The 25708-nt window shown below is 44.6% G+C and overlaps 1 protein-coding gene across 1 annotated transcript in view; it reads left to right on the top strand.

Annotated features, from left to right (window-relative positions):
• The window catches only part of WDR24 (WD repeat domain 24), a 38233-nt gene that overhangs the window by 7666 nt on the left and 4859 nt on the right, over positions 1–25708 (top strand). The window contains exons 3-9 of the mRNA XM_077449557.1: positions 3925–4102; positions 6373–7045; positions 14302–14417; positions 17509–17624; positions 19828–19932; positions 23035–23372; positions 24153–24337. Of these exons, the coding sequence (XP_077305683.1) occupies positions 3925–4102; positions 6373–7045; positions 14302–14417; positions 17509–17624; positions 19828–19932; positions 23035–23372; positions 24153–24337 (1711 nt within the window). The remainder of the gene's footprint in view (positions 1–3924; positions 4103–6372; positions 7046–14301; positions 14418–17508; positions 17625–19827; positions 19933–23034; positions 23373–24152; positions 24338–25708) is intronic.

Genomic DNA, 25708 nt, shown 5'->3' with positions numbered 1-25708 from the left:
GTATGGCTCTGTTATATCGTAGGCTATATAGATGGAATTATTTGGTATGTCTTTGGTGATCCTGAGAATGATCTAGGAACTGCTCATTCCAAAGTCATCCCCTTACCTTTTTGCTTAACTTTTTTTTTTTTTTTTTTTGTTCTGTGTTCACCCCTGGTCTTAAAGTGATTGTAAGGCTTCAAAAAAAAAAGAAAAAAATAACCTGTTTATACTTACCTGCTGTATGCAGTGGTATGGCACAGAGCTTCCCTGAATCTCCTTTTCCCTGCTCCCCACCAGTACTCTTCGCTCCTCCTTTTCTCAGTTGGCCCACCTGTGGGTCCTGCCCCTCATTCTCTGCTCACAGAATTTGATTGACAGCAGTAGGAGCCAATGGCTGATGCTGCTGCCTCTGAGTGTGGAGAGAGCCTCTGAGATGAGCACAGCACTGGACCGAGACTGGGCTTAGGCAAGTATACTAGGGGGTCAGGGGTCAATACAAATAGAGGGATTGTTTTTTTTTTTTTTTTTGTTTTTTTTTACCTTGAAGTGATACTAAAGTCTCTGTTATTTTTAAACAAAACTAAAATAAATAACAATAATAATAAATATGTCATACTTACCTGTTCTATGCAGTGGGTTTGCACAGAGCAGCTCCAATCCTCAGGTCCCTCGCTGGCGCTCTTGGCCCCTCCCTCCTACCAAGTGGCCCCACAGCAAGCATCTCGCTATGGAGGAAAGCAAGATGAGCCGCTGCCCTGCACCCCCCCCCCCCCTCCTAATTGGCTGACTCTTACTGCTGTGTCTTAGCCAATCAGCAGGGAGAGTCCCGGGCAGCCGAGGTTCTCGTGCAACATCACTGGATTGAGATTGGGCTGAGGGAGGGAGGCTGCTGCACACAGGTTTTTTTTTTTTTATCTTAAAGGAGAAGTCCAGCCAAAGCTTGTTTGGCTGTACTTCTCCTATGCCTGGGCTGACATCCGGCTCAGCCTCTCAGTGGAGGCACTGGGGGACAGCTGCACCATTGGACCGATGCTGCATCCACCTAGGTAAGTATGAATATGGGGGGGGGGGGGGTATACATTTACTTCTCTCTGAATGCCTAAAATGCATTAAGATTAAAGTGGTTGTAAAGGCAGAAGTTTTTAAGTGGTTTTAAAGGTAAAATCCTCCTCTTTCGTGTCCCCTGCCAGAATGCCCTGTCCCAGTGCACCCATACTATCATGCAGTGCACATTATAACAGACTTGCCTGAGGACAAAGCCCTCCAGCGGTGCGCTGTCACAGCTGCTGGCACTTCCAACTTCACCCGGCCTTCTTTCAGGGTTCGTGGGCTTCGGTGATACGAATGGCCGAGCCGGCGATGATGTCACTCCTGCTCATGTGAGCTGGAGATGCTCTTTACAGCACAGCTCTGAAGGAACGGTACAGGCATGCCATTCCTTCAGAGTGCATGCTCCAGTGACGTCACCGGCTGCATCTAAAGTAAATATCTGCTAAACTGTGCTAGTTTAGGAGATGTTTACTGTACCTGTAGGTAAGCCTTATTATAGGCCTTACCTACAGGTAAATATGATACATGGGTTTACTCCCACTTTAAATAGCAGGAACGTACTACGGTGCACCTCCCAGTATGTAGCAGATCCGGTATATTTATATTAAATGGATCACATTCGGAAAGATAGAGATGTAAAAGAAAACAATAAAACCCCAAATGAACGCGGTAATATAATGCAGCTTACTTTATCCCTAGACGTGATGGCTGCGTTCGTTTTCTGTTTTCGGGCTTCTTTCCTTTATTTTACCTGGTAATCCTGCCAGAAACACACTTCCTGTATTAGGGTGACATCGTTCATTGTACTGCATCTCTGGGAGAACAGCTTTGTCAGCCTAGTCTTCTTCCCTGATTTGGACTACAAGCACCTCTCCCTCATCTTATCAGCTTAACATAAGATGGAGGTGTTCTGTATTTCACAGAGGATAGCGGGGAAAGCTGATTAAAAAGCTTAAGATTTCAGTTCACCACAAAGAAAGTTGTAAGGATGCTGGATTTCTGGCAAGATCAACAGATACTACTTCAAGCCAAGTGCATTTTCTGTAAGTACTGAAGAAAGAAAACTATTGCAGCCACCACAACAAAAGACTGGTGAGCTGCAGCAAATTCCATTTTTTTTTTATTGGCTTTAGCTATACGTTTGATATACAGGTTCCTTTTTAAAGGTTAAGTTCAGCTTTGTACAAAAAATAATAAATCCACATCTTTTTGCAAGTAAAAAAAATAGCATTTTATTATTTTTGTAGTAGGAGCCTGGAAAGCATTGCACCAGTGATCAGCAGATCCCTGCCATGCCATGGTGGTCTCCTGAACACTGTTCGTGTATCTGTGTTGCCCGTACATCCCGTATGGGTTAAGCGATACTCACTGACAGGAAGTCTCGAACTACCACTGTGCTCCACAGAGCCTTGATAGTTCATTGATAACTACAAGCCGGAAACCGCTAAGGATGTCGGGGCTTGTAGTTCATTCTCACACACAGCTGTGTGAATGAATGACATGGCCATAAGGGTGGAGCCCCACGCTGCTTTCAAATAGTGGCAGCTAGTATGGGGAACGCTTCCCCATACTGCTGCCGCGGGGAGGGGGCAGCGGGCGGCAGCTGCAGCACTAGGAACATGCTACACGTTCCACCCTAAAATCGGATTGAACATGTAACATGCCAATGGAAAAGAACACACTGCCCAAAGCTCTTGGAGAGTGCTGCTCACCCCGAACAGACATAAAAAATAGAATAAATTGTGGGGGAATTTGTTCTATATTGAACATGTAACATGCTGCCAAAGGTAAACTTATCCTTTAACCACTTAAGAACCGGAAAGGATTTACCCCCTTAATGACCAGGCCATTTTTTAATGTACGACACTGCGACGCTTTAACTGACAATTGCGCAATCGTGCGACGCTGTACCCAAACAAAATTAACGTCCTTTTTTCCCCCCCCACAAATAGAGCTTTCTTTTGGTGGTATTTGATCACCTGTGCGGCTTTCATTTTTTTGCGCTAAAAACAAAAAAAAAGCGACAATTTTGAAAAAAAAGCTATATTGTTAATTTTTGCTAAAATAAATATCCCAAGAAAAAAAAAAAAATATAGAAATGTATGTATGTATGTGTGTGTGTGTATGTATGTATGTGTATATAATATATATATATATATATATATATATATATATATATATATATATATATATATATATATATATATATATATATATATAATTTCTTCTACATATTTTTGGTTAAAAAAAATTGGTTTGCACAAAAGTTATAGCAATCAATAAACACTTATTGCATCTACAAAATACGTGATAGATTTATGTCATTTTTTTTACTAGTAATGGCAGCGATCTTCGTGTGCTTTTTAGTGGGACAGCGGCGGACAGATCGGACAATTTTGACACTTTTTTGGGACCAGTGACATTTTATACAGCAATCATAGCTACAAATATCCACTGACTACTGTATAAATGTCACTGGCAGGGAAGGGGTTAACATTAGGGGGCGATCGAGGGGTTAAATGTGTTCCCTGGGAGGTGTTTCTAACTGAGGAGACTGACTGAAGGAGGAGAGAGATCGCTGTACCTAATCACTAGGAACAGACGATCTCCCTCTCTAGTCCCCTGACAAAACGGGGATGGGTTTACATTGACAGATCCCTGTTCTGGCTCTCTGTGGAGCAATCGCAGGAGGCAGGCGGACATTGTGTCCGCCGGCCACACGCATCAGCTACAGCGCCGCGTGCCACCACTGTATCTATTGCGCAAACTGACGTACAGCTACGACAATTTGCGCAATAGAGCCAACCCACTGCAGTATAATGATGGTGGCTGGTCGGCAAGTGGTGAGGACCAGTGCAGTACATCATGGCTGACCAGATAATCTTGTTGCAGGTCAATCTGAGAGTGTGAGAGACGTACAGTTCAGCATCCGGGATTATTTCACTTTTGCGGCCACCTTCGAAAACGGAAACGTTCAGCTGTGGGACATCCGCAGGCCTGATCGTTTTGAACGCATGTTTACTGCTCATAACGGACCTGTCTTCTGCTGTGACTGGCATCCTGAGGACAGGCAAGTACCCTGATGGAAGGCCATGAATACTGTTTAGGTAAAGTGTGTTGTGCAGAGGTGGGTGACTGAAGACGTACCTGTGGACTCTGTGGTGGAGATTTACTAAAACTGAGCCACACACAATCTGGTGCTAGCTGTTCATGGTACCCAATCAGCTTCTAGGATTCAGCCTAGGTTCAGACTGACAGTGGGATTGAAATCATGCGAGTTCAGCTGAACTCGCATGATTTCATGCCTGACATGTCAGTCATGACTGCGGGAGCGATTTCAGAGACATCTGTGCGGGTTCCTTCACAGAAGTCTATACAAATCGCACCCCCAAGTTGCCAAAAGTAGTACAGAAACTACTTTTGGGAATCGGTACGGTGCTGCTAAGTCGGCGTTGCACCCAATTGTACGGTAATACCCACCGATTTGGCATGTGATTTGACATGTCAAATCGATTGGCGAATCGCATAAATGTGAACCTAGGCTCATTGTCAAGCTTGATTGAACAAGCTAAGGTTAGAACCTGGTTGCTATGCACAGCTGTACAAGATTCTGTGTGCTCCAATTTTATGAAATATCCCCCTGTGGTTGAGTGTGGGGTTAGTATGTGTGGGTGCAATGGATCCAAGTGAAAGGGATGAATACGGAATCGCTTTTATACAGGGGGCACAGCATCAATGGAGTATTGGTTGTCAGTGAAGTATGTATGTGCATGGGTGCTGTGGTGGTGGTCAGTGGAGTAGTGTGTGGGTGCGGTGGTCAGTGGAGTAGTGTGTGGGTGCGGTGGTCAGTGGAGTAGTGTGTGGGTGCGGTGGTCAGTGGAGTAGTGTGTGGGTGCGGTGGTCAGTGGAGCAGTGTGTGGGTGCGGTGGTCAGTGGAGCAGTGTGTGGGTGTGGTGGTCAGTGGAGCAGTGTGTGGGTGTGGTGGTCAGTGGAGCAGTGTGTGGGTGCGGTGGTCAGTGGAGCAGTGTGTGGGTGCGGTGGTCAGTGGAGCAGTGTGTGGGTGCGGTGGTCAGTGGAGCAGTGTGTGGGTGCGGTGGTCAGTGGAGCAGTGTGTGGGTGCGGTGGTCAGTGGAGCAGTGTGTGGGTGCGGTGGTCAGTGGAGCAGTGTGTGGGTGCGGTGGTCAGTGGAGCAGTGTGTGGGTGCGGTGGTCAGTGGAGCAGTGTGTGGGTGCGGTGGTCAGTGGAGCAGTGTGTGGGTGCGGTGGTCAGGGGAGTAATTTATGGTTGCTGTGGCGGCAGTCAGTGGAGTAGTGTATGGTTGCTGTGGCGGCAGTCAGTGGAGTAGTGTAGGGTTGGTGTGGCGGCAGTCAGTGGAGTAGTGTATGGGTGCTGTGGTCAGTGGAGTAGTGTATGGGTGCGGTGTCGGTGGTCAGTGGAGTAGTGTCTGGTTGCTGTGGCGGTGGTCAGTGGAGAAGTGTCTGGTTGATGTCGCGGGGTTCAGTGGAGTAGTGTATGGTTGCGGTGGTCAGTGGAGTAGTGTATGGTTGCAGTGGTCAGTGGAGTAGTGTATGGTTGCTGTGGCAGCGGTCAGTGGAGTAGTGTATGGTTGCAGCGGTCAGTGGAGTAGTGTATGGTTGCAGCGGTCAGTGGAGTAGTGTATGGTTGCAGCGGTCAGTGGAGTAGTGTATGGTTGCAGCGGTCAGTGGAGTAGTGTATGGTTGCAGCGGTCAGTGGAGTAGTGTATGGTTGCAGTGGTCAGTGGAGTAGTGTATGGTTGCAGTGGTCAGTGGAGTAGTGTATGGTTGCAGTGGTCAGTGGAGTAGTGTATGGTTGCAGTGGTCAGTGGAGTAGTGTATGGTTGCAGTGGTCAGTGGAGTAGTGTATGGTTGCAGTGGTCAGTGGAGTAGTGTATGGTTGCAGTGGTCAGTGGAGTAGTGTATGGTCGCTGTGGCGGTGGTCAGTGGAGTAGTGTATGGTTGCGGTGGTCAGTGGAGTAGTGTATGGGTGCTGTGGCGGCGGTCAGTGGAGTATTGTATGGTTGGTATGGCGGCGGTCAGTGGAGTATTGTATGGTTGGTATGGCGGTGGTCAGTGGAGAAGTGTCTGGTTGATGTGGCAGTGGTCAGTGGAGTAGTGTGTGGGTGCTGTGATGGTGGTCAGTGGGGTCCAGCATTGGTGTGGTATACAGTACTACATTGACAGTCAGCAGAGAAGTGAATGGGGTACAGTCCGTGGGCTGTGTGGCCAATGTCCATGTACATAAGAAACACATTTTATTTATACAAATTGGTTTGGTATTTAAAACAAAAATGGTAACATAGTTACTTTCATTTCCTTGCAGAGGTTGGTTGGCAACTGGTGGACGTGACAAAATGGTAAAGGTGTGGGACATGAACACTAACCGAGCCAAGGAGATCTACTGCGTTCAAACCATTGCTTCCGTGGCGCGGGTAAAGTGGCGGCCCGAGAGGAAGTATCATATAGGGACATGCTCCATGATGGTGGACCATAACATATATGTATGGGACGTTAGGAGACCCTTCATCCCGTTTGCCACCTTTGAGGAGCACAAGGATGTGACGACGGGAATTGTTTGGAGACACTGCCACGACCCCTACTTCCTGCTCTCGGGCTCTAAGGACAGCACTTTGTACCAACACATCTTCAGAGACGCCAAGAGGCCCATAGACCGGGCTAACCCTGAAGGCCTCTGCTATGGCCTATTCGGAGACCTGGCCTTTGCGGCCAAGGAGAGCCTCATATCTTCGTCATCATCATCCAATGACTCTAATAGGAAACCGTACGACCGACGGCACCCCATCTTCTTCCTGAGGAAGCCGGACCCCATGGAGCAGTTTGAGAACATATCCAGCGGGTTAAGTGTTTTCGAAGCAGGCGGAGGAGACATGGGCTGGTTTGTAGCCACAGCTGAACGTTACGCTTTGGCCGGGCGGCCGCTATCTGAACTGTGCGATCACAACGCCAAGGTGGCCAGAGAACTCAACAGGTGGCAGGTGAGCTTAAGGGGCACTGACTACATCACCAGTGCCTAAAATGAAGGCTTGGTATGGGAGGAGCCAATCAAAGTTGGTGCTTTATTAAAAAAGTGCAACTTTACTTCTTTTTGTCATTTTCAGAAAGGGGAATTAGGATGACAGGCAAAGGAGATTGTCCAGTTTGGGGTGAAAGATTCCCTCTGAAGCTCTAGGCCAGTGATGGCGAACCTTGGCACCCCAGATGTTTTGGAACTACATTTCCCATGATGCTCATGCTCTCTGCAGTGTAGTGGAGCATCATGGGAAATGTAGTTCCAAAACATCTGGGGTGCCAAGGTTCGCCATCACTGCTCTAGGCAATTTATTTTGTTCAGGATCTGGAGGAGGGCCGGAATCTGAATGCTGAGACCAGGGAAGGCGGAGATGAGGGAGTGTTGCTGCTGCACAGAGTGGAACAGGATCTGTAGGAGAACAGAATTCCTCCTAAGTGCTGAGGCATCAGAGCCTCTTCACGGCTGTAAGGAGAAGTGCAGGATCTGGTAGAGGAGTTCTGTCCTCTCTGCTTTGATTGCTGGGTCAGGGAATGGGGGTGGAGATGAGAGGGGTGGCGCAACTTCAGGAGAGGAGCAAGGGCCACGTGAAATGGTCTGGTGGGATACATCCTGTGGACCTTTTGTTCGTCTTTAGATTATATATATATATATAATATATATATATATATATATATATATATATACCGTGTTTCCCCGATAGTAAGACACCCCCGATTGTAAGACGTATCGGGAGTTTCAGAGGGGTCGGCTAATATAAGCCGTACCCCGAAAGTAAGACATATGTCTTACTTTTGGGGAAACACGGGGGTATTGCCGCCTCCAGTGGCGTACTAAGAGTGGGGCGGGGGGTGCGGGCCGCACCGGGTGCCACACCCTGGGGGGGGTGCCAGGCCAGCGCCCTCCCCCTCCGACTGAAGAGACAGCGCCGTTCTGATCAGTCTCGGGCAGCGGCTGTCACTCACAGCCGAGCAGAGTGAAGCCGCCTCCCCCTCCTCTTGTATGGCTACACAGTGCTGTCCATGAAGGAGAAGGAGGGGGAGGCGGCTTCACTGAAGCCGCCTCCCCCTCCTCCTCCTCCTCCTCCATACACAGCACTGTGTAGCCATACAAGAGGAGGGGGAGGTGGCTTCACTCTGCTCGGCTGTGAGTGACAGCCGCTGCCCGAGACTGATCAGAACGGCGCGACGCAACCACAGAGAAGGGGATTATTGCGCCAGGTCCCGGATCACTGCCGACAGGTGTCACTGGCTCTGTGTCCTCCCGGTACAGGTCAGTGCTGGTCATACAGAGAGAGACCAAGGAGGGGGATAGGGAGGGGGGGTGTGAAGAGATTCTCTGCAGCTCTTATTATGTAACCGCAAGATGCAGCTGAGGAGGACTACAAGTCCCAACATACCGGGCTGTGTGGGCTTACAGTTCTCCTCTGCTGAGCATAGCAGCTTTGTATGCTTGGACTTGTAGTCCTCCATAGTGCAGCCTTGCATGCTGGGACTTGTAGGCCTCCTCTGTAGTACAGTGCAGCCTTGCATGCTGGGACTTGTAGTCCTCTGTAATGCAGTGCAGCCTTGCTTGCTGGGACTTGTAGTCCTCTTCTGTAGCGCAGTGCAGCTCTGCATGCTGGGATTTTTTTCCAATATAAGACATACCCCGAAAGTAAGACATAGTGGGGCTTTTGGGAATAAAAAGTAAGACACTGTCTTACTTTCGGGGAAACACGGTATATATATATATATATATATATATATATATATATATATATATATATATATATATATATATATATATATATATATATATATAAATTATACACACTATCTCACAAAAGTGAGTACACCCCTTTTCATTTTTTGTAAATATTTTATTCTAACTTTTCATATGACAACACTGAAGAAATGACACTTGTCTACAATGTAAAGTAGTGAGTGTACAGCTTGTATAACAGTGTAAATTTGCTGTCCCCTCAAAACAACTCAACACACAGCCATTAATGTCTAAACCGCTGGCAACAAAAGTGCGTACACCCCTAAGTGAAAATGTCCAAATTTGGCCCACTTAGCCATTTTCCCTCCCCGGTGTCATGTGACTCGTTAGTGTTACAAGGTCTCAGGTGTGAATGGGGAGCAGATGTGTTAAATACCAAGAGAAGAGGCTTCAGGGGATAGATCTCATTGGTGAGGTAAGGTAAGTACATTTTTTTTTTATTTTTATTTTTATTTTTTTTACTGGTACCCTAGGCAAAAACGTTTGTAGTGTAGGGGAGGAGCCCCAGTGCTATGGTAGATTTTTGCTTTCCTGCAGAGTTTAATGTTAAGGCCTTTCTATATATTTTATAGAGGGCTGAGAAATAGACATGGATTTCATTAGCCACCATAATACTGAGAACTTTAACCCCTTCAATGCCAGGCACTTTTACCCCCTTCCTGCTCAGGCCAATTTTCAGCTTTCAGTGCTGTCACATTTTCAATGACAATTGCACAGTCATGCAACACTGTACTGAAAATAGTTTTTTAATCAGTAAATCCCACCAAAAGACATCTCAATTTCTGGGAAGGAAATCACTTCTGGGTTTTTTATTTTTTGCTAAAAGGAAAAAAAAAAAGAAAAAAAATAAAGTTTTTCTTCGTTTCTTTTAGAAAATTTTGTAAATAAATAATTTTTCTCCACTGATCTGCGCTGATGAGGTGACACTGATATGACGCACTGATGGGCACAGGTTTGCCTCACTGATGGGTACAGTTTGCCATCACAGATGGGTTCAGAGTGGCAGCACTGGTGGGCACTGTTGGGGCTGCACTGTAATCAGGGCACCGATTACCTATACTGGTCTCCCCTGTGAGGAGATGCCGCTGATTGACAGAGTGAGAAGAGAAGAGCCAGTGTGAGATGAGGAAAGCCGATAAACAGCATCTCCTTGTTTACCCATGTGATGGGCTGAGTCCAATCACAGCTGATCACATATAAAGAGCCACGGCTCTTTACTGAGATGGAGGTCGCGCCATGTCCCAGGGACAGAGCTCACACGGGATTGTCGCGCTGCGTGCCGAGACCGGGCAACATCTTATGACGTCAGCCTGGAAAGAGAGCTGCCCCGCTCCACCATCATTTTACTATATGACGGGCGGAAGACTGTTAGAAGTTAAGAAATAACAGCCTTACATTCTTTAATTTATTTTTATTTTTTTATATATATATATTTTTTTTGTAAATCAAACAAAAGGCATAAAACAATACACCCGACCAGCAGAGTGTGGTGCAGAAGCAATGCAAAATAACATTAATCGCCCCAAGAACCCCCCCCCCCCCTTTCATGCACAAGCTGCACCCCACTCTAGGCAGGCATGCAACACAAAAAAAAAAATAGCGCACACTAATAAAACAAATAATGTGAAAAAGTGTAAAACAAAAAAAAAATCACATGAGAAAAAAAATTCCTTAGTACAGTAATAATAGAGCTAAAAATAGTCTCCAGTCCTTGAATTACAGTGAATACAAGAGACACAACCCAAAATAAATATATTGGTTACATTGCGTCCAAAAAAATCCAAATTGTAACAAAAATGACAAAGTGCAAAAGGAACAAAAAAGTTTTTAGGATGCCGCCCCTCACACTCTGCTGGAGAATCCTGTATTACATTTCTGGAGGATGAACATACAATCATAGGGAGCTAGATGGCCTCTTACCAGATCTGATGGACCCCAAATTATAAGGGTCAAAATCTCCTCATGACAGCAACACACTGTAGTGATTATAAACCCGATGGGCTCCCGGAGCTGGGTCAGCGGCTCTCTCTCATCCAAAGGGACAAGCTGAAGCACTCGCTCCATAAACTCTGGCAACTTCAGTAGTCCGCTGTGGTGATTCCCCTTGATTTGATCAGAAGGGAGAGCGGCTTTCTCCCATAATGGATAGCAGGATAAATCTGATAATCTTCCTTTTTTTTTTTTTTTTTTTCTTCCAGCAATTCCTCCAGTGTATGTTAAAATGATTTCTTTAAAAATCAAGGAGAGCTTCATAGTGCACAAAAATCTTTGGTATTTATTTTAAAAACCAAAAGATTTTTCGTGCACTATGAAGCTCTCCTTCTTTTTTTTGTGCCGAGAAATAAACACACAGCTTCTAAATTCTCCAGTTTTAGGCCGGGTTCACACTGCTGCGGTGTATCAGATCGGATGTGATTCGCACCGCACTGCAGTGCAAATCACATGTGATCTCTGTGCGATGCGATTTCAGCCATACAGATAGTATGGCTGAATTCGCATCGCATCCGGCCCAAACTCGTACAAGACCCTTTTTTTTTGGTCCGCAGCAGAATCTGATCGCATGGGTGTTCACACCATGCGATCCGATTCCTGTCCGAGTTTGCAGATCGCACTGCGATTTGCGAATTGATTTGGAGGAGTCGTTAACTTTTCACTGACACTCCCAGCAGTTCGCATAGGGCAGTGCCGAATAGCAAAAATGGCCTGGTCATGAAGGGGGTAAAATCTTCCGGAGCATAAGAGGTTAGAGATCACAGACAAGGGCTTCTTAAGGGATTCGTCATATAATTGAAAATACTTGCTCATTCCTTATTGACTATCTATTATCTAAGTGCACCAAACTGCTCTCCCAAATGTCTATCTTTTGCACCTGCAGCATGCCTTCACCTCGCAAATTCAACTTCTTAAAAGATTCAAGATGTAGATATAAGATTTACATTCAACTTAGGGGGACATTACTCCCACTAAGAGTAATGTCACCCAGGGTTTTAATGCTTATCTTGGAAAAGATTACCTTTTTTTTTTTTTGTTTATGTTTAATACTGCATTTGATAATTACACACTGCCATCTACAGACTACAATGGCATCTGCAGGCCTAAATCTTATTTTTTGTGAATGAATCCACCAGCCGGGTGGATCATCAGCGCCAGCCTCGCCTGATACAGAGTCAGGTGTCGGAGAGGACGTAGATTAACCACTTCAGCCCCGGAAGAATTGGCTGTTCAATGACCAGGCCATTTTTTGCGATTCAGCACTGCGACGCTTTAACTGACAATTGCGTGGTCATATGATGTTGTACCCAAACAAAATCAACGTCTTTTTTTTTTTTTTTTTTTTTCTGCAAATAGAGCTTTCTTTTGGCGGCATTTGATCATCTCTGCGTTTTTTTTTTTTTTTTTTTTTTTTTTTTTTTTTTTGCGCTATAAACAACAAAAGAGCGACAATTTTGAAATAAATACAACACTTTGTACTTTTTGCTATAATAAATATCCCCATTTCTTTTATTTATTTATTTTTTTAAAAGGCAATTTTTTTTCCTCAGTTTAGGCTGTATTCTACATATTTTTGGTAATAAAAATGCCATAAAACTATCCCCTACTTTGTAGACACTATAACTTTTGCACAAACCAATCAATATAAGCTTATTTTTTTTTTTTTTTTACTAGTAATGGCAGTGATCTGTGATTTTTATTGGGACTGCGACACTGTGGTGGACATATCGCACACACTTGACATGTTTTTGGGAGCATGGGAATTTATACAGTGATCAGTGCTATAAAAATGCACTGATTACTGTGTAAATGGCACTGGCCAAGGGGTTAACACTAGGGGGCAATCAAGGGGTTGTGTGTGTTCTAACTGTAGGGGGAGGGGACTGACTATAGGAGATGACAGATTGTGGTTCCTAGGAACTTACGATCTTGCTCTCCTTACCTTGCAGAAGAGGGGGATGTGTGTGTTCACACTCACGTCTCTGTTCTGCCTCTTGTGCCCGCGATCGCTCCTGGCCAGCGGTTATTGTGACCGCCGATCATGAGCATCGGCACCCCCGCAGTGCAGCGGGCATGTGTGCCTGCTATCCCGCTTAAAGGGACCGACCTACAGCTATGGCTGTTCATGGGATCGTGCCGACCTGCCGCAGTATAATGATGGGGGCTGGTCAGCAAGTGGTTAAAGGAGAAGTCCAGCCTGAGCTCGTTAGGCTGGGTTTCTCCTCTGGGTCACAGGAGTGTAATTTTGTTTTGCACTCTTGTGACCCGTTTTCAGAAGAGCGCGGACTGAAGTCTGCTCTCTGCTGACGTCACAGGAATCGGTCCGACAATGTCTGGATCCGCCGGGTGCCTGGACTGACAACCGTCTCAGTCTCTCAGCGAGCCGCTGAGAGCCTGAGAAGGCCGATCCCCCCGCCCCTCAAAAGCTCAGCGCTCCAGTGAGCGTGGAGGAGCAGAGAGGAGAACTGTGACTGACAGTCAGCAGCTCTCCGCTTGGGGATCTGTGAGAACCGAGCTATCGGCGGTGTTCGATCGCTCGGTTTTCAGTGCAGCGGCGGCGGACAGATGCAGCATCAAACCTATGCATCCATCTAGGTAAATAATGATGGGTAAATTAAATAAAAGAGAAAATTATGTTTTTGTTTTAACGTTCCCTCATCACAGGGTGTCATGCTGGGAAACTTTACCCGATTCCCAACTGCAATATGTAGATTAAAGACCTTTACATGCTGTAGCAGCAGTACACAGATAATCGTCAGGGGATTGGCCATTTACTCAGCCTTTGTTTATCCACTTGCCCATTTGGCACTTTCACCCCCTTCCTGCCCAGGCCAGTTTTCAGCTTTCAGTTGCTGTCGCACTTTGGGTACAGTGTTGTATGATCGTGCAATTGTCATTCAAACTCAATTTTCAGCATTATTTTTTTTTTCACACATATAGAGCTTTCTTTTAGTGGTATTTAATTACCACTGGGTTTTTTTTTTTTTTTTTTTTGCTAAATAAACAAATAGACTGGGCAAAAAAACAACTTTTTTCATAGCTTGTTATAACATTTTGCAAACGGGTAATTTTTCTGCGGCACTGGTGGGCACTGATTGGCAGCACTTTTGCAGAAACCGATTAATCGGCTTGTTTCTCCTCTCTTCGGTGAAGAGAGCCAGTAACCGGCTTCTGTTGACATCATGATCAGCTGTGATTGGACACAGCTGATCACATGATGTTAGCTGTGTTTTTTAGCCATTCTCTCAGGGTTTGGTTTTTAAATTGATGTAAAAAAAAAAAGTGACATCAAGGTAAAGCTAAAAATATACAGAATGTTCCTAAAATATACAATGGCTTTTCCTTATTCAATTTCTTGTTGATGTCTGGGTTGGATGCTTTTTGGCTTTTGAGGTCCATACAAATGTATTCAGACCTCTGTCTATGGGACTAGGAAGTCCTCATCACTTCTGTTTGTTGTATTTCTAGGTTGCTCAGACTTGGACAATGCTCAGAATCATCTACTGCAGCCAGGGCACCGTGCCGCCCACCAATCTGAACCACAGCTTAAGCAAAAGTGGAAACGCCTTGCCACTCCTCAACAGGTGAGCTTGTAGGATTAACCAGTTGTGGGCACCGAGTTTGCTACAAAACCCCCCAAAAAACTTCAGTAGACAGGGCATGTAGAGTACATCCTGTGATTATTCTTCACTCCTGCTTACCCCCCCCCCCCCCTCACTTGCTGGCAGTTCCTGTCTGTCAAAATGACAGCCTGCAGTTGCTGTGTAAATGGAGCAACCGTAGAAGCGTCTGCTGTCAAAAAACTCTTAGCCCTTGTACACACGGTCGGAGAATCCGTCGGAATGTGTCCTATCGCACCGTGACGTCGGATAATCCGACTGTGTGTGGTATGCATCGGACTGATTCTGTCAGAATATCCGTCGGACCCAATTTTCCAACTTGTTGGAAATATTTCCCGACCAACTGGTCCGATCGGACATACTCCGATCATGTGTAGAGAATTCCGATCAGACAAAGTACCACGCATGCTCAGATCAAATTCCTACATCAAAGCTATTGGCTACTAGCCTGAACCTAGTCCCATCGTAACGAAATTACGTCATCACGTTCTGAATGATCGGATTTTTCGACAACTTAGTCCGACCGTGTGTATGCAACAGTTTCGGACAAAATCCGATGGACAAAATCCGACGGATTTGGTTGTCGAAATCTCCGACTGCGTGTACAGGGGCTAACAGTGTTTGTATCTCTCCATCTCCTGTCTGAAGATGTTTTTAGCCACGTTTTGATTTTGAGAGGCAAAAATCTGATTGCTGCAGCTGGGATTGACAGCTGTGTAGAGATAGCTTTGTGTGCGTCCATTCACAATCGCCCCAGGTACTTGCTGGCTGTTCACACAGTCATGAGTAACTGCAGCCACTGACAGCCTGTCATTGCACCGTACAGGCTCAATGGATGCAGCTATCCACACACAGCTGCCATTGCCAGCTACAGGAACCAGTAGGCTGTCGCTGAGATTCACAGTGTGGCTGTGACTGCCGCTCTGGCTGGACCATCTGCCGTTCTGCGCATGCGCGGCCAGACGGAGCTTCGTAAAGTTAAGGAAATGTCCGGCAAATTATGGCGGCTGGCGGCAAATTACCAACGGCATTCGACGGAACATTGGAAATGTCCGTAATTGTTGTTCTGCGCATGCGCGGCCGACTTACGTACATTTCCGGATTACAAACAGGAGGAAAATCCCTAACGGGTTTGTAACCCGGCGACCCCCTGTACCTGTCAAGACACATTACAAACCTAATTTCGTCTAAGAACTTAACAAGGGTGCCAAACTTCCCCTATGACATTTAAAATGAAGGGGGGTAGATGCCCTTTAGAAGAGTAATTTGGGAGACGGTTAAGGCCCCACCGACCCGTTGTGGGTCATCTCGATGCCACCCCTATGGGCTCACACTGTGAACTAGGAGACTCCATCAGAGTTGTTTGGATGCCAGGACCGTGTCTCTCTTCGCCCCCATCTAGAACCCAGGGTCAGGCATATGCAGGAGCCAGGGTTATGTGTACAATACGAGAGCGGGGGGTGGGGGGAGGAGATGCCAATAGCCTATATCTCATTTCTACAGAACCCTATTTATATTTGTCAAAAGAAAATACAACCTGACAAGAGTGTATAGCCTACTGATTGCTATGTTTCAAAAATGGAAAGCAACAGAAAGATAAGGATTTTTCACCAGTAAGAATAATGTGAAGGGGGAAAAAAAAGAGGGGGGGGGGGGTTAAAAGAGAAAGTGTGTGTACTATTTCATTCATCTGCAGATCAAATGGACGAGCTTCAATCTGCACATTGTCAATTAAACCAACCTGAAAAAGTCTTCTTCTCCTTTCTTCCTCCTTCTTTCTTCCTTTTTCTTTCTTTCTTCTCTAATTCTCTGACTAAAGTTCCCCTTTAAATAGCGATAAAGCGGAAGTTTACACAAAAAGTGAACCTTCGCTTCTTGGAACCCCCCCCCCCCCTTTTTGTCACCTTTCAGGGGGGAGAGGGGTGCAGATACCTGTATAATACAGATCTCTATGCCCAGAAGTGGGTGCAGACTCCCGCGGGAGGTACACCCCTTCTCGCCACCCCCTCCCCGCTGTTTTCTGGGGAACACAGCAGGGACCAGTGAGGACGCAGTGCGCAACTCGGGCATGCGCAGTAGGGAACCGGGAAGTGAGGCCGCAACGCTTCACTTCCCGATTCCCTCACCAAGGATGGCAGCGGGGGCAGCCGAGAGATGAGCGGCAGCTTGGCTTCGGCTGCCAACATCGCGGGCGCCATTTATTAAAAGTCAGCAGCTGCAGTATTTGTAGCTGCTGGCTTTTAAATTTTTATTTTAGGTGGAATCCCTCTTTAAGTCCTGCTAGATGACTTCAGGCTGGCCCCATGCCGGTATAGCGATGTAAAACATTAAAAATAAGTGCCTGTTCTGTTTTTAAAATCCTGTAATACACTGTCTCACCCTGCTCTGCACATGCTCAGTTGCTCTCTATTTGTTGGCACTGACGGAAATGTAGAGGCTGATCTGCTGACAGCCGAAAGATTTACTGCTGCTCAAGGGCTCTGGATTTCAGCAAAGTGGCAGCCTCCATAAGGGGTGTACAGGTGTGGGAGCTGAACTGGTTAAACCATAACCAAATTACATTTGGCTTGTAAAATCTCTCACAGTTGGGAGTCAGGAACAGAACGCTGGCAGCCTATAACAGGAGGTGTCTGTACAGGGAGGGGCCTTTATGGCAGGATCACTAGCCGGTATTTTAACCACTTCACACTCTTAGGACATACTGTACATCCTCAAGTTGAAGTGGATAAACCAGGAGCTGTGATCCCAGTATGAAATGGCCTTTAATATAGAGGTGATCTAAGAGGTTCTACAGTCTCCCAATCACTTCTACAGGTCATGGAAGGGCCCCCGACCCTGTTCCCTGGCTCTCTGGTGCAATCCTGGCACCACTGCCACCTGTCTTCTCTGGTAAACACAGAGGGGTAGAAGGTGCCAATTAAAAAAAAAAAAATTGAAAGTTATTCTTTGAATGACATTCGCATAATAAAGCTTATACAGAGTTTTGGTTTATGTATGCTTTGTGTGACTTCTATTTCCTGGCTTCCAATCTGTAACTGGCACCTTCTTCCCTCAGCTTCAGCATAAAGGAAATGCCCTCTGGGATGGGCAGTGAAGCCAGACTGGAGCACAGCAAGGGAGACAGCCGAGCGGACAGTGTTCTCATTGACTCGGCAGCCATTAATAATGATGGTAAGGAGAGAGGAACTATATACAAATTTCCTTGGGAGGTCGTGTCCATGGGGAAAATATCCCACTTTGCTTATTGTAGTTTTATGTAATGAATACCTGACTTTTTTTTTTTTCTCAGTTTATGGCTAACCCCTGTAATACTGCATCAATCAAATCATAGTCCCCATACTATCAATATCGGCAACAAACTTACCCAATCTTTCCATAATTTACTTTTTTTCGTGATACAAACAGGATTCACTTCTGTTGTGTGTGTGTGTGTGTGTGTTTTTTTTCCTCCTTTTTTATATTCAGCAAATGTTATTGCAGTGGTGGAAGCTTGCAGAGACAGGAATTGACAATTCCAGGAAATGGTCAGGTTCCTACACGGTCACAATGAGGAACATTCAAATCTTTATTATCCTCTAATACTGTAAGGTTTTCTTTTAAATAGTGAGGTCTCGTGACAGGGTCACTTTAAAGGGTTTTTTTTTTTTTCACCTTTAATGCATCCTATGCGAAAAAACACCTGGCAGTGACCGGCACCCCCATTTTACTTACCTGAGCCCTGGAACTTGACCTGACGGGGACGCGCTGTGTCTCTGCCCTGGGTTGTCGGCTCTTGATTGGATGACGCGGGGGGTGGGACGGAGTCATACATTTGGGGGCTGACCTCGAGAGAGCGCTTCTTCTAGGGCAGGGGTGGCCAACCTGCGGCTCCCGAGCCGCATGCGGCTCTTTGCCCGGTTCCATGCGGCTCTTACGTTCAACAGCACAAACAAAAAACAATCTTCGTTTCAACAATCTTCGTTTCAACAATCTTCGTTTCAACAATCTTCGTTTCTCTTCCTTACTCTTTTACAGTCGTTCGCCATCCGCTCTCACACACACACCTCCGCTCTCCCCTCACTCTCACTCCCCCGCCCCCTCGCTCTGTATTTTCGTCAAATGCGCATGTGGGCAGTTTTTCAGTAAGAGCAAAATCATTTGAGTAAACCTTTCGTGCTCAAAATGGCAGGGAAAAAATGTACAGCAAAACGAAAATATGAAGAAGAACACAGGACGTTTTTAACAGAGTGGGAGAGTTTATATTTTTTTGTTGAACGTAATGGAAAGCCATTCTGCCTTATATGTCAGGTGTCCTTGTCGCATTTCAAATCTTCAAACCTTCAGCGCCACTTCAGCTCACTCCATGCTAACATCGACCGGGAATTTCCAAAAGGGACTGAACTTTCGCAAGCACAAGTTGGCTACTTTGAAAAGTCAAACAGAAAAGCAGGCAAAGTTTTTCCAAAAACGTACAAAGCACACAGAGACTGTAACGCTTGCATCGTATCAACTGGCTTGGAACATTGCACGGGCCAAAAAGCCATACAATGAAGGGGAGTTCATTAAAAAATGCCTCTGTGACGTTGTTGAAATCTTGTCTCCTGAAAACGACAAACTAAAACGAATGGTATCAGACCTCCAACTGTCCCGCCACACTGTTGAGCACAGAATATCAGACATTAACACGTCTATTCAGTCAAAGTTGCACTCTGATCTTCAAGCTTGTGAGTATTTTAGTGTCGCATTGGATGAGAGTTGTGACATACAAGACAAGGCTCAATTGGCAATATTTGTATGGTCTGTGTCAAACGATTGTTTGTTTGTGTGAGAGTGCACACAGTGTTCATTGTTGAAAATGACTGGCCTGTGGTCTTTGTAGTGTTAAAACAGTGTGTGACATTTACAATAAATCCAGCTGAGCAAAAGTATGTGTGTATGAGGAAGGGATGGGGTGATGTTCATGTGTGCCCATGAGTACGATGTGGCTCTTTGCGGTAACTTGGTAAAAAATGTGGCTCTTGGTCTTTGTCTGGTTGGCCACCCCTGTTCTAGGGGGTTATCTGATGTGGGGAGGAGCTGCCAAGGGACCCCAGAAGAGCAGGTTAGGGACCACTCTGTGCAAAACTAGCTGCACAGTGGAGGTAAGTAATGATATGTTTGTAAAGGTGGTGTGTTTTTTTTTTTATTTTTTTTTTTTAAATAACACAAATCACTTTAACTTCTAAACAGGCCTCCTATAATGTTCTTGATTCTGTGACTCGCTCCCCATTTTCTATATAGGGCTAACCTAAATTGATGTTTATGGCTATTTTATTATTTTTCTGTTATTTTATACACTGTTTAGGTATATTTTCTTTCAGTGTAAGTCTAATTCTCAATTATTCTTTCCTGGCAGAGAATGAAGAGACTGAGGGCAGTGATGTTCCTGCTGACTATCTGCTGGGAGATGTGGAGGGAGATGAGGATGAGCTGTATATGGTTGACCATGAGCATCCCCACCGTAAGTCTCATTTGCAACTTTTACTCCCATTGTTCTGTTAACAAAAAGGTAGAGGTTTACTAAACCTGGAGAGTGCAAAATCTGGTCCAGCTGTGCATGGAAGCCACTCGGCCTCTAACTTCAGCTTAATCAATTAAGCTTTGACAAAAAAAAAAAAAAACCTGGAGCCCGGGTTCACATTGAGGACGGGTTTGAAATTTTCTGAGTTTAGCTGAACTGGCACGGTTTCAAACCAGCAATGCAGTCCGTCTTTGAGAGCGATTTGACAGATGTCTATACAAATTGCCCTCGAAGTCGCCAAAAGTAGTACAGAAACAATTTTTTGGAATCGGTGCGACGCCGCAAAGTCAGCATCGCACCGATTCAGACGGTGCTGTTGCCGGCGACTTGACATGTCAGATCGGCCCGATGTGAACATGGGCGAAAGCTGATTGGAGTGCGCAAAATCTGGAGCCGCTCTGCATAGCAACCAGTTTTAATAAATCAATCCCCCTGTGTATTTCTTCTGGCAACCATTGTGACTGAAAGTGATGGAGAAATCCAAAATTGTAATTCTCCCCAGAACAGGAATAGAGTACAAATCCTCCAGTGGGTACCTATTCCAGGGATAATATTTACTCAGTTTGGGGGGAGATTTTTTTCCCCCCTCAATTGCTATTATAAAGTGAAGGAAATTCTCAATGGCAGAAAATATAACCATTCCCTACTTTACCAACGATTAACCCTTCGTGCCGACCATACACAAATTTGCGTTCATGGCTTGAAGGGGTTAAACTGGGGATGTTAGCTGCAGGCATCACCCAGCGGTTGGCTTTTTAGTGATAACAACCGATGCGGCTAAAAGTCGCTCGGCTGTTATACTAAAGGAGCGGGAGGGACATCTTTGATCGGGTCTCCGATGTAAAATCCCGGAAGAGACGTCACGGTGACGCTTCCAGTTTACTGGGCTGCCAATGACTCAGATTTTTAAAAAATTTAGAGCATTCATCGCTTTTTGCGATCTGAACACTTTTTAAGTGCAAAGGAGGGATTTTGAGTCTTTTAGACCCCCGATCCCTCCATAAAGAGTACTTGTCACCACCTATTACTGTCACAAGGGATGTTTACATTCCTTGTGACAGCAATAAAAGTTTTTATTTTTATTTTTATTTTTATTTTTTTTTATAAGGGACAATGTAAAATATTTTTTTTACAGCGCCCCCTGTCCCCGAGTGCTCGCGCAGCAAAGAAATGCATATATGTAGGTCACGTCCGCAAATATAAACAGTGTTCAAATCACACATGCGAGGTATCGGCACAATCGTCCGAGTGAGGGCAAGAATTCTAGCACCAGACCTACTCTTAACAGTTACCAGGTTAGAGTTGCAATGTTTTTTAAAGCGTCCCCTATGGAGTTTTTCAGGTGCTGTAGTTTGTGGCCATTCCACGAGCGTGCGCACTTTCAAAGAATGACATGTTGGGTATCTATTTACTCTGCGTAACATCATCTTTCACATTATACAAAACTGTGGGCATTTTTGTAAATACCACGCTTTCAGCGAAACGAAAGACATTCGCCAGCACAACAAATGACAATTGCAAATAACAAAATAAATATAAAAAAGTGCGGCGCTAAATAAGAATGGTATTAAACCATATAAAATTTACTAATATTTTAAACATTCAAAGCATGTGCAAACATACCTAAATGTACACAGAAATAAAAAGTGCAACGTTAATGACATTTGAAAGTCCACACTGTGAAAAGTGATTGGAAAGATTAAAATATAGTCCAAAAAGCAAGTGAAAAAGTAACAAAAGTGTTGATCCCCGTGAGTAGATATCAACCTCCCAGTTATAAAGACAATAATGCTTGGAAATAAAGTAATAGGAGAAACCACCACCGATTAAAATTGAGGCTTACCGGAACATATTAACTCAACAAGGCATATGCCAAATGAGTCGTCAAAGCTTTGTGGTGACGATGCACTAATGTTTGAGAACGTCAACGTTTGGAGATGTTTTAGCACCGGAAGTTGGTAGTCCAGGGAACACACGTCACAAGAGCAAAACTCATCTGTGAACCCATGCAACAGATTTTACCTCTATTAGCCATAAATGAAATAAGCAGATTCACACCATGTGGAATTTTTAACAGGAAATTTATTTAAAAAAATGTAATAGAAAACACTCACATTTGAGTAGAAACAACAAGCGCTTGTATAACTGGAATAATAACGCAATGGAATCAGTAGACTCGACCCAACGCGTTTCATCTAAGAGGATATCATCTGGGGTCTTTATATCTGGAGATTGATATCTATTCACCGGGATCAACACTTTTGTTACTTTTTCACTTATTTTTTGGACTATATTTTAATGTTTGCAATCACTTTTCACAGTGTGGACTTTCAATGTCATTAACTTTGCACTTTTAATTTCTGTGTACATTTAAGTATGTTAGCACATGCTTTGATTAAATATTAGTAATTTTTATGTAGCTTAATACTGTTAGCCCAATTTTTTTGTAAAAAAAACAAAAAAATAAATAAAAAAAGTGCGACGCTAAATAAGAATGTTTTTTTTATTTTTTTATTTATATATTTATGTTTGTTTTTTTTTATTCATGAAAATGTATTTTTTCCCCAAAAAATTGCATTTGAAAGACCGCTGCGCAAATGCTGTGTGACATTAGAGAAGTGTTAGAGAGTCATGTTTGTAACTGAGACCCCCTGCTCTAGAGGCATTGCAAGGGTGACAAACTGGTGGCCCTCCAGCTATTGCAGAACTACAAGCCCCAGAGTCTCTACTTAGAATCACCAAACATTATATACATTTTAGCAATTTTCTAGCAAAAAATATGGATTTGAGCTTGTAAGCAACAAATGTCAGAAATGGGCTTAGGCATGAAAGGGTTAAAAAAGAGAAAAAAAAATATGTTTGGCTTTCCATCATTTTTAAATAAAACCCAGAATAAAGCTAAAGCGATGGTAACTGACAATTCCCAACTCAAAGGCTTCTAACACTTGATGGATTTCTTTTGTGCCACAGATTGAGGATCGGTGTATTTTGAAGTCCATGATCTTTAATGTAACCTGTAATATGTTTTTGTGTCGTGTACAGCGGAGGAGCAGGAGTACGTTCTTCCCCAGGAGGCCTTTCCCCTGCGTCATGAGATCACTGACAACCCCTCGGCCCTGGACCACTTACAGGACAAAGCCGACTCTCCCCACGTAAGCGGAAATGAGGCGGAGACTGTGTCCCTCACTCCGGTGGAGTCCTTCTCCCTCATTTCTATCTCTCACGCGCTTTATGAAAACCGCCTCCCCAGTGACTTCTTCAGCCCCACCGTCCGCGACATGTTATGCTTCTACGCCCAGCAGGGTGATGTGCAGATGGCGGCCTCTGTGCTCATTGTGCTTGGGGACCGGATCCGCAAGGAGATAGATGAGCAGACGCAGGTGATGGAGCAATGCAGCCATTGTCATTTCTTTTTTTTTTTTTCCTCAGCAGGAAATTCTATATTGTGCAAATGAAATAATGTTTTTTGTAAAAATGTTCATATAAACATCTTTCTCTCCTTGAAACTGTACAACAATTGTATGGTTACAAGATATCAGTAATTATGATCCATTCTTTTCAAATAAAGAACAATAAATTATTTTTTGATAATAGTGCAGACACAAATAAATGTTAACAATAACATATCGTCTCTCGACTCCGCTAGTGTATTGTAAGGAGAATTCACCTGATCTAGGGGAGGGCAGAGTTCTTGTCCAGCTCATTACAAGTGGAGGCTTCCTCCAGTTAGGCACCCAAATCTTTCCATATTTGGCAGGGCAACCTCTGTGATTTATATGAAAATTTTACATCAAAAGGATAACCATTTGAAAAAGAAAATTGTACAAGATAAACACTTTCGATTTCCTTTAAAATATATGGCCAGGTTAAGAATTTATCAATTTGTATGCATTCAGGCAGGCCCTTGCACTACTAGGTAAATATACAATTTTCCTTTAGATTTACCAAAACGATATAATATGAGGTCACACCTAATCGTATAATGCATGGCCAGCCTTAGAAGAAATTTTACAGATACCACCACATAATGGATCTACACATTACAAAACAGTTCACACAAAAGCCCCTTTTATACTTCTTTTTGGGTACGAATGTGTATGATTTAGTGTAAGTTTGTGGCTTGCATATATAACACCGGTCATGTGTTTCTCCCCCTATAGGAACACTGGTTCACCTCCTACATTGACCTATTGCAGCGATTCAAACTGTGGAACGCGTCTAACCAGGTGATCAAACTGAGCACCTGCAGCGCCATCAACTGCCTGAACCAAGCTTCAACCACCCTCCACATCAACTGCAGCAACTGCAAGAGGCCCATGAGCAACAAGGGCTGGATCTGTGACCGGTGAGCAAATGGAATGATTAGCAGACCATCACACCATGTACAAAAGAAGCAGGTTATCCTAATGTGTGCTCAGGCACCTAGCAATTTCCAAAGGATTCAGCAGTGGCTTCTCCATTCTATCAGTAGAAGTCTTCTCTTTAGGGCTCATTCAGAGGGGCACTGAGACCAGTCCTCTGTGCTAAGCCACTTTGCATGCAGCTCCTAGATAGATGGACACACAGCAAAAAGACAGCCCATAGAAGTGGATGCAGATACTGCGGATGCATGGTCGCATATCAAAATGTGACATGCAAGTAGGAGCGCTGCACAGATCCAGTCAAAGTCCCTTTGCATTCAGATCTGTTCACCTGCTCCTGCTTGCATATTGAAATTTGATATGCGGCTGTGTCCATACAACTGCTGTGTCTGCACCCACTTCTCTAGGCTGTCTGCATGCACCTTTAATCACTTGCCGACCGGCGCACGCCGATGTACGTCGGCAGAATGGCATGGACAGGCAAATGGGCGTACAGGTACGTCCCTTTAAATTTGCCATCGGGCCATCGCGTGCACGCCGGTGGGGACCTCCGTGAGTCCGATCGCAGGTCCCGCAGACTCGATCGCCGCGGGGATACCCGCGATCGTCTCACGGGGAGGAAGAACAGGGAGATGCTAATGTAAACAAGCATCTCCCCATTCTGCCTAGTGACAGTGTCACTGATCTCTACTCCCTGTGATCGGGAGCAGAGATCAGTGACGTGTCCCACAGTTAGAAACACTCCCCAGGGCTCAGTTAACCCCTTCACTGCCAGTGTCATTTACACAGGAATCCAGTGCATTTGTATAGCATTGATTGCTGTATAAATGACAATGGTCCCAAAAATGTCCGATGTGTCCGCCATAATGTCGCAGTCACGATAAAAATCGCTGATCGCCACCATTACTAGTAAAAAAAAAAAAAAATGAATAAAAATGCCATAAAACTATCCCCTATTTTGATTGTAAACGTTATAACTTTTGCGCAAACCAAGCGCTTATTGCGATTTTTTTATTTATTTATTTTTTTTTTTTATTATTTTTTTTTTTTTCAAGAATATGTAGAAGACTACGTATCGGCCTAAACTGAGGAAAAACATCCCCCAAAAATATATATAAAACATTTTTTTTTTATTTTAGCAAAATGTAAAAAATAATAAATTTTTCTTTCAAAATTGTTGCATTTTTTGGTTTATAGCGCAAAAAATAAAAACCGCAGAGGTGATAAAATATCACCAAAAGAAAGCTCTATTTGTGGGGAAAAAAGGACGTAGATTTTGTTTGGGAGCCACGTCGCAAGACCGCGCAATTGTCAGTTAAAGCGACGCAGTGCCGAATCGCAAAAAGTGCTCAGGT

The sequence above is a fragment of the Lithobates pipiens genome, unplaced genomic scaffold (genome assembly GCF_037356315.1).
Source record: "Lithobates pipiens isolate NorthernLeopardFrog02 unplaced genomic scaffold, aLitPip1_a1.2 Scaffold_22, whole genome shotgun sequence".
NCBI lineage: Eukaryota > Metazoa > Chordata > Amphibia > Anura > Ranidae > Lithobates > Lithobates pipiens.
This window is presented reverse-complemented; position numbering and strand designations above follow the sequence as displayed.